Source organism: Salminus brasiliensis, chromosome 20 (genome assembly GCF_030463535.1).
Source record: "Salminus brasiliensis chromosome 20, fSalBra1.hap2, whole genome shotgun sequence".
In the NCBI taxonomy this organism is placed as follows: domain Eukaryota; kingdom Metazoa; phylum Chordata; class Actinopteri; order Characiformes; family Bryconidae; genus Salminus; species Salminus brasiliensis.
Window position 1 is genome coordinate 32,775,051 of NC_132897.1, and position 14,016 is coordinate 32,789,066.

General features: G+C 39.0%; 1 protein-coding gene across 1 annotated transcript; it reads left to right on the plus strand.

The window, feature by feature from the left end:
• Window positions 1-2,059: 2,059 nt before the first annotated feature.
• abcb9 (ATP-binding cassette, sub-family B (MDR/TAP), member 9) lies at window positions 2,060-12,816 on the plus strand. The gene is made up of 11 exons (XM_072664872.1): window positions 2,060-3,118; window positions 4,698-4,812; window positions 5,034-5,164; window positions 6,071-6,276; window positions 7,109-7,306; window positions 7,424-7,552; window positions 7,746-7,934; window positions 8,161-8,334; window positions 9,453-9,612; window positions 9,786-9,922; window positions 10,108-12,816. The coding sequence occupies exons 1-11, from the start codon at window positions 2,476-2,478 to the stop codon at window positions 10,396-10,398; spliced, it is 2,373 nt and encodes a 790-aa protein (XP_072520973.1). The 5' UTR covers window positions 2,060-2,475; the 3' UTR covers window positions 10,399-12,816.
• Window positions 12,817-14,016: the final 1,200 nt, after the last annotated feature.

Sequence of the window (14,016 nt, forward strand, 5' to 3'; positions counted from 1 at the left end):
CGGGGAAGGGTGGGCTTCGGGAAGGCCATTTGGGCAGATAGTTCAAGGGGGCCTCCTTGGGAGCCCCAAAACCCCTATATATCCCATATACAGGGAATAACTACGGTAAGTATTAATAAACTTAAATAATTAAGTACAAAACTAAGCAGACAAAGAAAAACATATGCATTCTTTTTAATAATATTTTTAAAAATGTATTACTTTAGAATTATATATATATATAATTATATATATATATATAATTTTATATATATATATATATATATATATATATTACTGTTAATGAAGTATATTAATAGTTTTTAATATATATTTATATAATAAAAGTCCTTATATTTTTATTGTCATTTTAGTGGTCATCACATGCTCTACATTACATTACCCAACTTTTTAAAAATTGTATGTTATCCATGTTCATAATGATAATAATAATAATTGGCATAATTGTGGGTATTGTAAGTATTATTGGTGTCATGTTAATACTTTAGTTTTAATAAAATATATGAATACCTTTGAAATATATGTGCACCAATTATTTAAGGATTATTTCCTTATCTTTTTAGTTTTAATTATTTTAGTGACGTCATCGGATGCTCCAGTCCCAGTTTATTTTTTATTAATATTAGTATGAGTATTAATATTAGTGCAGTAACTCCTCTTCACTGGTTGTAATGATGGATCTTCTCCCTCGTGCTGTCTGTGAGGGGGCTCGCGTTGCTCCACAGCTCGCAGCGTCTCAGGAGCAGACGGTTAAACCGCCAGTTCTGATGTAACCTCCTGTCCTGTGTACATCAGCGGTGAAGAGCCGGCTGTTCCCTCCCAAACCGCCACTCATTAACCCGAGTAGCTGCTCATTCTCACCTCCCGTCCCTTCTTAACCCCCCAGTGTCTTCAACACTTCTCCTCCTCCGAGTAGGAGGACCTCAGACCCTCAGAGGAGGAGCAGCGGCCGAGCCTCGCTGCGGCAAGAGCGCGGGGAGTGGGCGTGGCTTAGAGCGGACACATGGGACGAGGGGGGTTCGTATTGGCCGACAGTGCCGTCAATCACATTTAGGGTTGGATTTAATCCTCCTTAATTACTAAAAAAAAAAAAAATACTTTAGGTATCGTGAGTCTTCAAGCCCTCTGTTTAGTGTCACAGACGAAAACAGCCACTATATATATATATATATATATATATATATATATATATATATATATATATTTTTTTTTTTTTTTTTTTTTTTTTTTAAATAAATAAATAAAAAATAAATAAGCTTTATTGTAGATTAGGGATGTGCAATATATTCCCATCATAATCGAAACATTACTATTCTATTGTAACCTTGTTTATATGTTTGTTTATTTATTTAATTAAACATCATTCATTTACAATGGTTGTAACATTAAAGCTAAAATAAATTGTTAAACAAGCCAATGAACCCTAATTGGTGTCACTAAATGAATATAAACAAGAATTACTATGACAAATACAATGTTTTTTTTGTTTTTTTTTTGAACTAAATGTATTTATACTCGTTTTATTTCTGATGGGCTAAATAAGTAATCAAATGAATATTGATTGAAAATTAAATACGGCATTTCTCGTATTATTATTATTATTATTATTATTATTATTATTTGTATTTCAATCGTGAACTAATACATTTCCTCTTCATTACCCCCCATTTTTAATGTATTTATTTATTTACATACATCATTAAAATGGGCCGCAGAAAATAATATATAACCATAATATATAAAAAAAAAAATTCAGCAGCTTAATCAATAATTATTAGATTAGAAATACGTTCATGATATTCTAATAAAAATGAAGGTTATTAAGTGTTCGAGCCTTTTACTTTATCGTTTATTGTAATTAAATGCTCTTACAGCTTAGCTTAGACAGGTCACTCACATCGCTCGGGCCCGCCCACCGTTCCAAAAACAGACCAATAGCAGCGCAGCGATCCTGCGCGGGCGGAGTCTGCGGTAAAGGCTGCGCTCTGATTGGAGCACTTTGACAGGAGGCGGGCCTCCCTACTGTTTATTCTCCGCCAGGAAGTCTGCTCGTGTGAGAGCCTCAGTGAGTGAACCGGGTCGTGAGGGCTGAGCCCCGTATCGTTCAGACGGCTCGTTTTTCGGCTCGTAGCCGCGGTCAGCAGCAGAGTCTGAGTGAGCTGCGCTGGTCAGTGAGTTAAAATGCGCGGCTGGGCAGAAGTAGTTTAACCGTGAGATTCGTGAGAGTACGTAGTGCGCCTGCGCATGCGCCTGTCTGCCGCGTCTCGAGTTGCCGGGATGTTGATGGTGCACATCATCATTACAAGCCTCGTGAATGTGTGCTGCTGTAAGAGTGACCAGAGGGCCTCTTCTGACCTGACCTGACCTGAGGCTGCCCATTTCATCTGGCTCATTTGCTGCTGTCCTATTTCTGCAGGCACCTGACCTGTAGCTAGATGAGACCACCCACCTCTGTCCACTCCCAAAGTGAAGAGGATGAGGGTTGGGGTCATTGCCGGCTGCAACCTGTCTTTCATCTTTGTAGACGCTGTGGTCACCACCGTCCTTTACGTCCAGGGCTTCAGTCTTGATGTCTTCGAAGATGACTTCCAGAACTTCAACCTGCGCCACTCGGTCCTGGACCTGTGGGGGACCCTCATCGTCCGGGCCTGCCTCCTCCTGGGAGGGACGGCCGGGGTGGTCTGGAACAGGGTCGATGGGCCCAGGAGAGCCGCCAACCTGGGCACGCTGGTGGTCCTGGTGGGCCTCTCAGTCCTGACCTACGCCCTGGCCAAGCTGCTGATGTTGTCCGAGGAGGGCGAGCTCATGTACGACCCGTGGTTCCTCGGACTGTTCTCCTGGACCTGCGTGGCCTCCGTGGTCACCATGCTCTTGTGGAACCTCCTAGCCAAGACGCCAGAGCGTGGCGTCGCGGACGGAGGGGAGAGCGAGGACCAAGAGCGGCTGGTGGACCAGAGAGAAGAGGTGGAGGAGGACGGGGAGACTGGCGGGAAGGGGAAGAAAGGGGCGAAAGAGCAGCCCAACTCTGGGGCCACGGTGGGACGCCTGCTCTCCTACTGCAAGAAGGACTCAGGACTGCTGACCGTCGCCTTCATCTTCCTGCTGCTCTCTGCTGTGTGTGAGTAGCCTTTCTTTCGGGGGCTTTTCCCTCCTCCACCAGGCATCGGGCATCAAGTTCACAACCTACCACTGATAGGTCTAAGAGTTGGACCCGCCAGGTTGTAAGTTCAATGCCCAGTGATGCCACACAGAGTCCCAGAGAGTATAGCTGGCCTTGCTCTCTGTGACATGATGGGATGACCCCTACCTTCCCCCTCAGCACTCAGCCTTGTCATTTACTGCTTCTGCTTTACAGCTATTCACTGTTACATTGCGTATGGTTGTGGTGTTGCAGCCCTATTGCTTCAGTGTTACTCATTCGCGTTATACACACTCTCACACACACACACACACACACACACACAGCTTGTCCTGTTGCACACTGAGGGCAGTATGTTGTGCAACCGCTGCATTACCTCAGTTAACAGTTCTTTGATGTCGGATGACTTGCTGTTACCGACTCACACCGGTCCCGTCCGGTCATGGGTTTACTAGATAAAAACAAATAGGCCAAACGTAATTTATAAAAATTAATATTTAAACTACCCATGGACTGCACAAGGCCAAGCCCAGCATAAGCAAACTCCCCCGACAGTCATGCATTTATCACCAGAATGGGGAGTTTACCATCAGGACATCAGGAACTCTGATCAGGTTCCTATCAGTTACAGGACTAAAAGCTCGTATCTGACTCCCCCTCCCCCCTCATGACTACATCCAACAAAACCTGCCAGGAAAATAACCTGTGAGCTCTTAACTCACTAATTAAACTAACTAATTAAACAATGAATAATTGTATGTAATTTTAATATTAAATAAAGTAAGTTTAATAAAAATTATAATAAAATGACAAACAAATTATTTCATCTATTTTAAATGATTTCAATATTATGTATTGTCCTACAGTCTACTTTCAAGTATGACTATAATAATAACAATGCTAATAACAATAATAATATATTAGTACAGTGAGTTGTTGTTATTATTATTATTATTAATGATTATTTATTGTACTATATAATATTAGTATTGTATTTGTTATAGTCTATACTTGAAATAAGAAAATAGGACAGTACATTACTAAAACATATTAATTATAATAGATTTATTAATTAGTTTATTGTAATAAAATATTATATCATTATTTAAAAATATAAAAAAGTATGTTTTTAACTAACTAAAACGTATATTAGTTAGTTAAAACATACATTATTATTATTATTATTATTGTTATTATTTACAACTAAAAATAATTGAGAATTTATTACTTTATTGTTTAAATATATTGTATTTATATACAAATAAATATTTAAATATATATATTTAAAAATAATGAATTATATATTTATATAATTAATATTAAAAAATATTTATATATCTTGTATTTTTTTCTTTTCATTTATTTCCTAAAAATTGTCTATGCACGTGTGCAGCATGACCTCTGGACATTCGCTAGATGATTTGTTGCTGTTTTGTTGGAGAAAATGATGTAAGTCTATAGTTTAGAGAACCGAAGTATTCAATCCACAAATGCTAACGTTGCTAACAGTTACGGAGTTGAAAGTCAGATCTGATTGGTTGTTTTTCTGTGTCCGCAGGCGAGGCCTTCATTCCTTATTACACCGGACAGGCCATAGACGGCATAGTGATCCACAAGAGCATGGAGTACTTTACTAAACCCATGATTACCCTGTCTGTGCTGGCCCTGGTCAGGTGAGTCCGACAGGTCGCTCTCATTGGGAGCCTGTTGACCAGTCACTGTAAGTGCCAATGGCAGTAGATGACACACACACACACACACACACACTGATAACCTCTTAACACTGACCCATGTCAGCGTCTGGGATGTATATTGAATGTTGGACTTGAGAAAGCTGGCTGGAGGAGAACAGCGCACCCTGCTGCTGATGTTGATGGGGTGTTTCTCTCCGTAGTTCTCTGGCCATCGGGTTCCGCGGGGGCGTGTTCTCCTTGACGTTTGCCAGGCTGAACATTCGGCTGAGGAACCTCCTGTTCCGGTCGCTCATGCACCAGGAGATCGGCTTCTTCGACGCTAACCATACAGGTAAAGTACTTCGCTGCTAACATGGGGGCGTTGTAGCTCCTCCCACCTTGAAAACGCATCATCAGAATCATCAATCAGCTGCATTAAAGGAATAGTTACTAAACAAAAAATTACAAAACGATTGATCGCTGACCCCAGATGCACTCAGCTAGCCAAGAAATTTGGGGTATTTGATGGCTTCTTTTAGTTTACGGAGATAGCTAGGCTAACGGTAGCTAATAAAGACTGGAATCAGACTGTCACCAATATCATTTCAGTAAACACCCGACAGATTTATAGCGAATCTGCTTTGAAAAATCTATTAAAAAGCTTCATAGCAGTGTTTTATGTTTAAATAATGGGTTAAGCACCAATACGAAGCGATCTTCGCTAAATACAGGCCTTGACCTCATTTGAGGCTCGAGTTCCTGACTCGCATACGGGCTAATTGATGCTATCCTGTATAACTGGGCCAAATGTGGTCCATCAGTCAAGACACGTTTGGTGTCTGAGGTTCAGTTTCTTTGGGTTTCCACTGGAGCTATGAGGCTAATGTAGCTAGCATGCTAGCTTGGTGTACACCTCTTAGCATTGTTCACATATTTACCTCAAACCTAAAATCTTAAAGCCAGGCAAAAGAACTTGCTAAATATTAGCTTTGATGCTAATGCTAATTCCGCTACCTATGCTAACTAGGCTATGCTTTTATCCATGTTTATACTTAAACAAGTGCAAAGCAAATCTGTCTAGTTTGTGACTATGCAAACATGCAGTTCTGTACATAAGCTAGCATTATTTGTTAGCTACATTGATTAGCCTCATTGATTCGGTTGATGATCAAATTAATATCCTGAATGAAGATGACATGGCTAGTTAGTTACCATGGGGCTAGATGGCGTCAGGCTGACACTGTGGCTTTCCTCGCAGGTGACATCACTTCCCGGCTGACCTCGGACACCACGCAGGTCAGCGACCTGATCTCCCAGAACGTCAACCTGTTCCTGCGCAGCTTCATCAAGGGCGTGGGCTTCTTCATCTTCATGTTCGGCATGTCCTGGAAGCTGTCTCTCGTCACCATCATGGGCTTCCCGTACATCGCCGTGGTCTCCAAGCTCTACGGGGAGTACTACAAGGTATGTATCTGGGAGAGCATGAAGAAGTCTGATTAATATGACCCGTCATAGGAACACACACACGAAAAGTTGAAAAGTTGAAAAAGTTGAAAGCAACATTTGAAAAAATAATATATATATATATATATATATATATATATATATATATATTAAAAAAAAAATAATAATCCCAATTAAAAAGTAAAAATTATAACATGTAATGTAAGCCAGAAGTTAATTTTAGTGTATCCAAAATATCATATAACTATTGCATAGTAATTAATATAGGTCTGTGGAGAGTATCTGCATAATATAACCTGCAATAGAAACTCACACACTACTGTTTCACCAAAATAAATAAATAAATAAATAAATAATAAAAACACGTGTAAACAAAGTAAATTTCAGTTTAATTAATTCAATTATATTTATATTTATTTAATTAGAATTTATCCAGAATATGCACATGTGAAAAAGCTGACAAATATTTGTATAGTAATTAACAAAGCTCTATATGTATGTGTGTATATAAATCAATTAAATAAATAAATAATAAAAAATATATATCATATAAAAAATAAAAAGTTACAATAAACTTAACCAGAGTGAAATTTTAAAAGAAAAAAAAATATATATATTGTTGTATTAATATCCAGAATATTTTCTATAATTTTTTTTAGATTTGTTTGAATTTAACCAAACTTATGATTTAAAATGAATAAATAAATCAATATTTTGCCTTATTTTTTTTTTTATATAAAATAAAAATAATAACCGTAATAAAAAAAATGATTTGGTTTAAAAGTTTAAAACTTCTATTAATCAGGGCGTTCGTTTTCGTTCTTTTGTGCAGAAATTAACCAAAGAGGTTCAGACGTCGCTGGCTCACGCCAATAAATTGGCCGAGGAGACGATCTCGGCCATGCGGACGGTGCGGAGCTTCGCTAACGAGGAGCGAGAAGCCAACTCCTATTACGACAGGCTGCTGGAGGTCTTCAGACTCAACAAGAAACAAGCTCTGGCCTACGCTTGCTTCATGTGGTCCAGCTGTGTGGGTATCATGCAATAACATAGCTAGACTACCGTGTGGCTAGTTTGTTAACGTGGGGCTAGATTGAGGCTAACGGATGCTGTAAAATACGTCTGACAAACCTCTCTCTCGTTTCAGATCTCAGAGCTAGCTTTGCAGGTGGCTATCTTGTTCTACGGGGGACACTTGGTGGTGACGGGTCAGATAAGTGGAGGAACCCTCATTTCCTTTATCATCTACGAGCTCGAACTGGGCGAATGTCTGGAGGTTAGTGTTCACTAATCGCACCCATGTCATTACACACAGTAGGCCTTCAGCATGCTTAGTTCTTCTAGCGCCCATCGGTATTCTGGCAGTACGTTGGCGCTGGGCTACACGGGATGCCCTTGTACTTTATATGAAGCTTGCAACAGACATTAGCAAGGTAATTAGCAGCTTTCCTCTTGGGTTTGCCTTGCAGAGCATAGCCTCTGTGTACACAGGGCTGATGCAGGGCGTAGGAGCAGCGGAGAAAGTGTTTGAGTACATCGACCGGAAACCCAAGCATGCTCACGATGGCCAAGAGGCTCCAGACTCGTTCCGAGGCCTGGTGGAGTTCAAGAACGTCACTTTCGCCTATCCTACACGACCAGAGGCACATATCCTGAAGGTACAGCCTCTCATTCAGTCATTGATTCGGTTTCATCCGTGTGTATAAGCAAGGACACCTCCACATGGATGAGGAGTGTGTCGCGAGTTAGGAGTTGATGGGGTTGAAAGCTTTCATTACTTTACATTATCCTTGTAGCTCCGATCAAGCAAACCTCAGACACCAAATACTGTGTGTCTGGAATCCTGCTCCTTCAAAGTAGAAACGAAACCCATGCGTCTTTCAGAACGTGTCCTTCAGCGTTCGTCCGGGAGAGGTCACTGCGCTGGTTGGTCCTTCAGGTAGTGGGAAGAGCTCCTGTGTGTCTCTCCTGGAGAACTTCTACTCTCCTCAGCACGGCCAGGTGCTTCTGGACGGCCGGCCGGTTCAAACATACCAGCACGGCTACCTTCACTCCAAGGTAAGTTTTTTATGATGAGAAGACTCCGTAACACTGTGAGTCTGAAAGGATGTGGAGCGCTCCAAGAGGGAGCGTTGTTTACACCACTTTAACTTCTTCAACTGTGGCTACTATAAATGATTCTTTAACTAAAATGAATCATCCAATACTAATTATGTAGTGAGTGTTATGAATAATTCACTAATTCAGTTCTATTCTATTATTCAGAAACTACAATGAGGTATTTAGTGATTTCTGTGAGATTCAGTGTCTGCTATGAGGTATTTAGTGTCTGCTGTGAGGTATTCAGCGTCTAGTATGAGGTATTCAGCGTCTACTATGAGGTATTCAGCGTCTACTATGAGGTATTTAGTGTCTGCTGTGAGGTATTCAGTGTCTAGTATGAGGTATTCAGTGTCTAGTATGAGGTATTCAGTGTCTACTATGAGGTATTTAGTGTCTAGTATGAGGTATTCAGCGCCTACTATGAGGTATTCAGTGTCTAGTATGAGGTATTCAGTGTCTAGTATGAGGTGTTCAGTGTCTAGTATGAGGTATTTAGTGTCTGCTGTGAGGTATTCAGTGTCTAATATAAGGTATTTAGTGTCTTCTGTGAGGTATTCAGTGTCTAGTATGAGGTATTTAGTGATTTCTATGAGATTCAGTGTCTACTATAAGGTATTCAGCGTCTACTATTAGGTATTTAGTGTCTAGTATGAGGTATTTAGTGATTTCTATGAGATTCAGTGTCTACTATGAGGTATTTAGTGTCTAGTATGAGGTATTCAGCGCCTACTATGAGGTATTCAGCTTCTACTATGAGGTATTCAGTGTCTAGGACAAAGTATTTAATGTCTCGTATTTAGTGTCTAGAATGAGGTATTGGGTTTCTACTATGAGATATTCAGTGTGTAGTATGAGGTATGTAATGTCTGCTGTGAGGTATTATTGTCTAGTGGCTTCATCTGTGAGGTATTTAGTGCCTAGTATGAGGAATTAATTGTCTAGTATGAGGTATTAATTGTCTAGTATGAGGTATTCAGTGTCTGCTATCAGGGTATTCAGTGTCTGACATGCAGTAACACTGCAAGTCATGGCAGTAACAATGGCTTAAAGTTATTTTCTGGGCGCTGTTACAGGTATCACTAGTGGGACAGGAGCCAGTGTTGTTTGCTCGATCGGTGCAGAAGAACATCTCCTACGGCCTTGAGGACACTCCAATGGAGGAGGTCATCGCAGCTGCTACCAAAGCCAACGCTCACGACTTCATCTGCAGCCTCACCAAAGGCTATGAAACGGGTCCGTTTCATCTCTGGGAGACACATGCTTGGCGTCAACATATATATATATATATATATATATACACTCAACTATTTATTATATGAAATTGTGACATCTGCTGGTTAAAATGCTGTGCAGTTTACCAGGAAACGTGACTCTCTTGTTTGTTGTGTCCCTGTGTTGTGTTGAAGGCGTGGGGGAGAAGGGGACCCAGCTGTCTGGAGGGCAGAAGCAAAGAGTGGCCATCGCCCGTGCTCTCATCAGGAACCCCCGTGTGCTCGTGCTGGACGAGGCCACCAGCGCGCTGGATGCCGAAAGCGAGCATATGGTGAGTGAAGAATACCCTCGAAACAGCTGCTCTGTTAGCATGGCGCCGATTGGTGTACATAAACGTCCTTTACTTGTTGACCACAAAACAAAAACTTCAGATGCCAAACATGCAAAAATAATGTGTTTGCTGACTGGATCTGAGGTTCCTTACCAGCCTAATGGCGTTCCTCTGCTGCCTTCCAGGTCCAGCAGGCTCTGGACGGCGTCATACAGAGCCACACCGTGCTGGTGATTGCCCACAGGCTGAGTACGGTGGAGCGAGCCCACAGTATCATTGTGCTGGATGGAGGGGCAGTAGTGGAACAGGGCCAGCACGCCGAGCTGATGGCCCGCGGCGGGCTATACTGCAGACTGGTCCAGAGACAGGTGCTGGGGGTCAAATCTGTGCCGAAAGAACTTTCCTGGAGCGAAAAGGCAGGACAGGAGGGAAGTGAAGGAGAAAGCAGCGAGGACGAACTTGAGCCGAAATATTGAGGAACCTGTAAACCAGTGGTTTTTTTGTTTGTTTGTTTTTTTTTTTTTGGAGAACACCGATACTCAGCCGATCCGTCATTTTGTCTTTAACACTACTGAGCTTCAAGATGAGCACTTCATAAAAATCGAATGGGCAATGGGCAGTCGACCAGCCAAGACCTGCTCAATATCAGATGTGCTAGGCTTTCTATGAATACACACCTAAATCATAATCGTAAAGAGCCCAATGCCTCTAAAAGCTACATCACAGGTCGTTTTTACAGCAAATGGTTATGAATACACACCCTGACCCATTGATTTACCGTATTTAGAGGAGGTTTTAGTCTAAAATGTATATCAGAGTTGTGCAGGGAAGTTGCGTTAGTTGCGTTAGTTGCGTTAGTTGGAAGAGATGCGAACTGAGCCTCTGTAGATTAGACCACCTGTGTCACTGTAAAGAAATAGATAGATTAATAAATACATCAATAAATCAATAAATATACCCAAACCAAGAGGTTACAGAAGTGTGAACTTGGAGAAAGAACCAAGGACCTTCAACATCTTCATCATCAACTCAATAACCTCTCAGAACTGGAAGACTTTCGCTGGATGAATTAACGAAAATCCCTCAAAGAAGAAAGGAAAGACTTTTAGGTGTTATACGTGTAAAAAATCAAGACTCTAAACTGAGGAAACTTTATTAGATTGAGGAAAGGAATTTATTAAATTAAGGAAATGAATTGTTACATTGATTAAATGAATTATTAAATTGAGGAAAATAATGGTTAAATTAAGGAAACAAATTATTAAATTTAGGAAATTAATTGTTAAATTGAGGAAATAAATGATTAAATTGAGGATATAAATGATTAAATTAAGGAAATGAGTTATTAAATTGAGGGAAAAAAATAAATTGAGGAAATTAATTGTTAAATTGAGGAAATTAATTGTTAAATTGAGGAAATTAATTGTTAAATGGAGGAAATAAATGATTAAATTGAGGATATAAATGATTAAATTGAGGAAATTAGTTATTAAATTGAGGAAACAAATTTATTAAATTGAGAAAATGAATTGTTAAGTTGATGAAATGAGTTATTAAATTGAGGAAACAAATTTATTAAATTGAGGAAATTAATTGTTAAATTGAGGAAATGAGTTATTCAGTTGAGGAAAAAATGTATTAAATTGAGGAAATGAATTGTTAAATTGAGGAGACAAATCACAGGTCATTTTTACAGCAAGTGGTTATGAATACACACCCTGACCCATTGATTTATCGTATTTGGAGGAGGTTTTAGTCTAAAATGTATATTCGAGTCAGTTGGAAGGAGGATACATGCAGGACGTGGTACGGAAACAAGTGCAACATTAGTGGAAATCCCCTTTGAGGCTATTTTAAATGTTAAAAATCTAAAATAATTAAATTGAATGACAGAAGAAGCTGCAATGGTCCTTGAAGTAGAATGTGATCAAATTACACTGGAACTGTGCTTTCAGCATAATTACAATACTTGAACGGATCTGGATGAATTCAGAAAGTACGCACAGCTCAAACTGTAAGAATATTGGCAAGGCAAATTATCTTGTCAGTATAGCTAATAAATATACACATGTTCAAATAAGGATATTAGTCATATTGTTTTGGAATATATCAACATTTTGTTTGATTTCTTTCTAGAAACAAGCAAAACATTATCTGAAATGATCTACAAGTATTTCTTGAAATGCACAATTGTCCGCAGTGTTTCTTGAAATAAGCAAAATGACCTGCATATGTTTTTTTTTTTAAATCAACACATTTACTTGCAATATTTCTTGAAACAAACACAGCCGTCAGCATTATGTATTGACACAAGCAAGATTATGTGCATTACTTTACTTTTTTAAACATAGCAAACAATTTCTGTGCATTATTTATTGAACAAATGCTAAATTATCAGCAGTATTTATTGAAAAATTACCTGCATTAATTATTTAAACAAGTGAAAATACCTGCATAGTTTTTTTTAATGAACACATTTACCTGCAATAGTTCTTAAAACAAAGAAAATGATCTGTATCAATTATTGACACAAGCAAAATGATCTGCATTATTTCTTAAAACAAGCAACATTATCAGCAATATTTCCTGAAACAAGCTAAATTACTTTCTATTAAGTAATTAAGTACTTTTTTTTAACAAGCAAAAATCTTCATTATCATATACAAAAGCAAAAAGATCTGTTCATTTTTGAAAAAAGTATTTCTTGAAACGGGTGAAATGACCTGCTGATGGAATAGGCCAATTTCATTAGATCTGGTTACTTAAAACAAGTAAATAAAAATAATAAAACAAATGTTTCAAATTCTGACAACAGTCTCATAAATGATGAATGTCTGCATGTCTGAAGCTGTCTTATTATATATTCTTATACTGTGTTCTTGTTGAATCATCATTGGAAACATTAATAAATTATTATTATTATTATTATTATTATTATTATTGAAACAATACGTTATTTTTATACTGCATTTGATTACAGAACTGTTCGGGCGTTTTTCTCAGTGAATATATAAATATATATTCAGTCCTCTGTCAGACTGCAGAGTCTGCAGTGTTTACCTCCGACAAACACACCAGTGTCGCGTCAGTACAAACATTCCCTCAGTGTGAAACCCCCAGTGAGATTAGGGCGAGACCTGCGGGCTAGATCACCCTTCCCAATGGAAGGTGATCTAGCCTGAGCCCTACTCCCTATCACCGAACTGGAGGGGTTGCAGGGGCTTGTGCTCCAATATGTGTAGGCCTCGTCTCATTAGACTGTTGAGGTAGTGTGGAGAAGTCAGGACGTGTCCCAAAGTGATACAGCAGGTCTGCCACAGGTGTCCGTGGCCTGCATAATAGGCTTCATGTCATTGGCCCTCCCTCTCCCCCATCGCTCAGCCTAGCTGAGGCCTAGCCAGTGCAGGCGTCTGTTAGCTGCCGTAAGGGAATTAGCAGTCAGTGTGGTCAGCTGTCCAGGGAAGTTGCGTTAGCGTCAGTTGGAAGAGATGCGAACTGAGCATCTGTAGATGAGACCACCTGTGTCACTGTAAAGAAATAGATAGATTAATAAATACATCAATAAATCAATAAATATACCCAAACCTGAGGTTACAGAAGTGTGAACTTGGAGAAAGAAGCAAAGGCCTTCAACATCTTCATCATCAACTCAATAACCTCTCAGAACTGGAAGACTTTCGCTGGATGAATGAATGAAAATCTCCCAAACAAAAAAGGAAAGACTTTTCAGAGCTAAAACACACAAAATCAGTTCTCTCGATTTAATACATGTAAAATATCAAGACTCTAAAACTGAGGGAACTTTATTAGATTGAGGAAAGGAATTTATTAAATTAAGGAAATGAATTGTTACATTGATTAAATGAATTATTAAATTGAGGAAAAAAATTATTACATTGAGAAAATGAATTGTTAAGTTGATGAAATGAGTTATTAAATTGAGGAAAAAATGTATTAAATTGAGGAAATTAATGATTAAATGGAGGAAACTAATTTATTAAATTGAGGACATTAATTGTTAAATTGAGGAAACAAATGTATTAAAATGAGGAAATGAATTCTTAAATTGAGGAAATAATTGTTAAATTGAGGAA

Bases quoted from the DNA above. Each gene is read 5' to 3' on its own strand.
- abcb9 (XM_072664872.1), top strand. From the start codon at position 2,476: ATGAGGGTTGGGGTCATTGCCGGCTGCAACCTGTCTTTCATCTTTGTA. The intron at 3,119-4,697 runs GTGAGTAGCCTT...CTGTGTCCGCAG, and splicing joins CCTGCTGCTCTCTGCTGTGT to GCGAGGCCTTCATTCCTTAT. The intron at 4,813-5,033 runs GTGAGTCCGACA...TTCTCTCCGTAG, and splicing joins TCTGTGCTGGCCCTGGTCAG to TTCTCTGGCCATCGGGTTCC.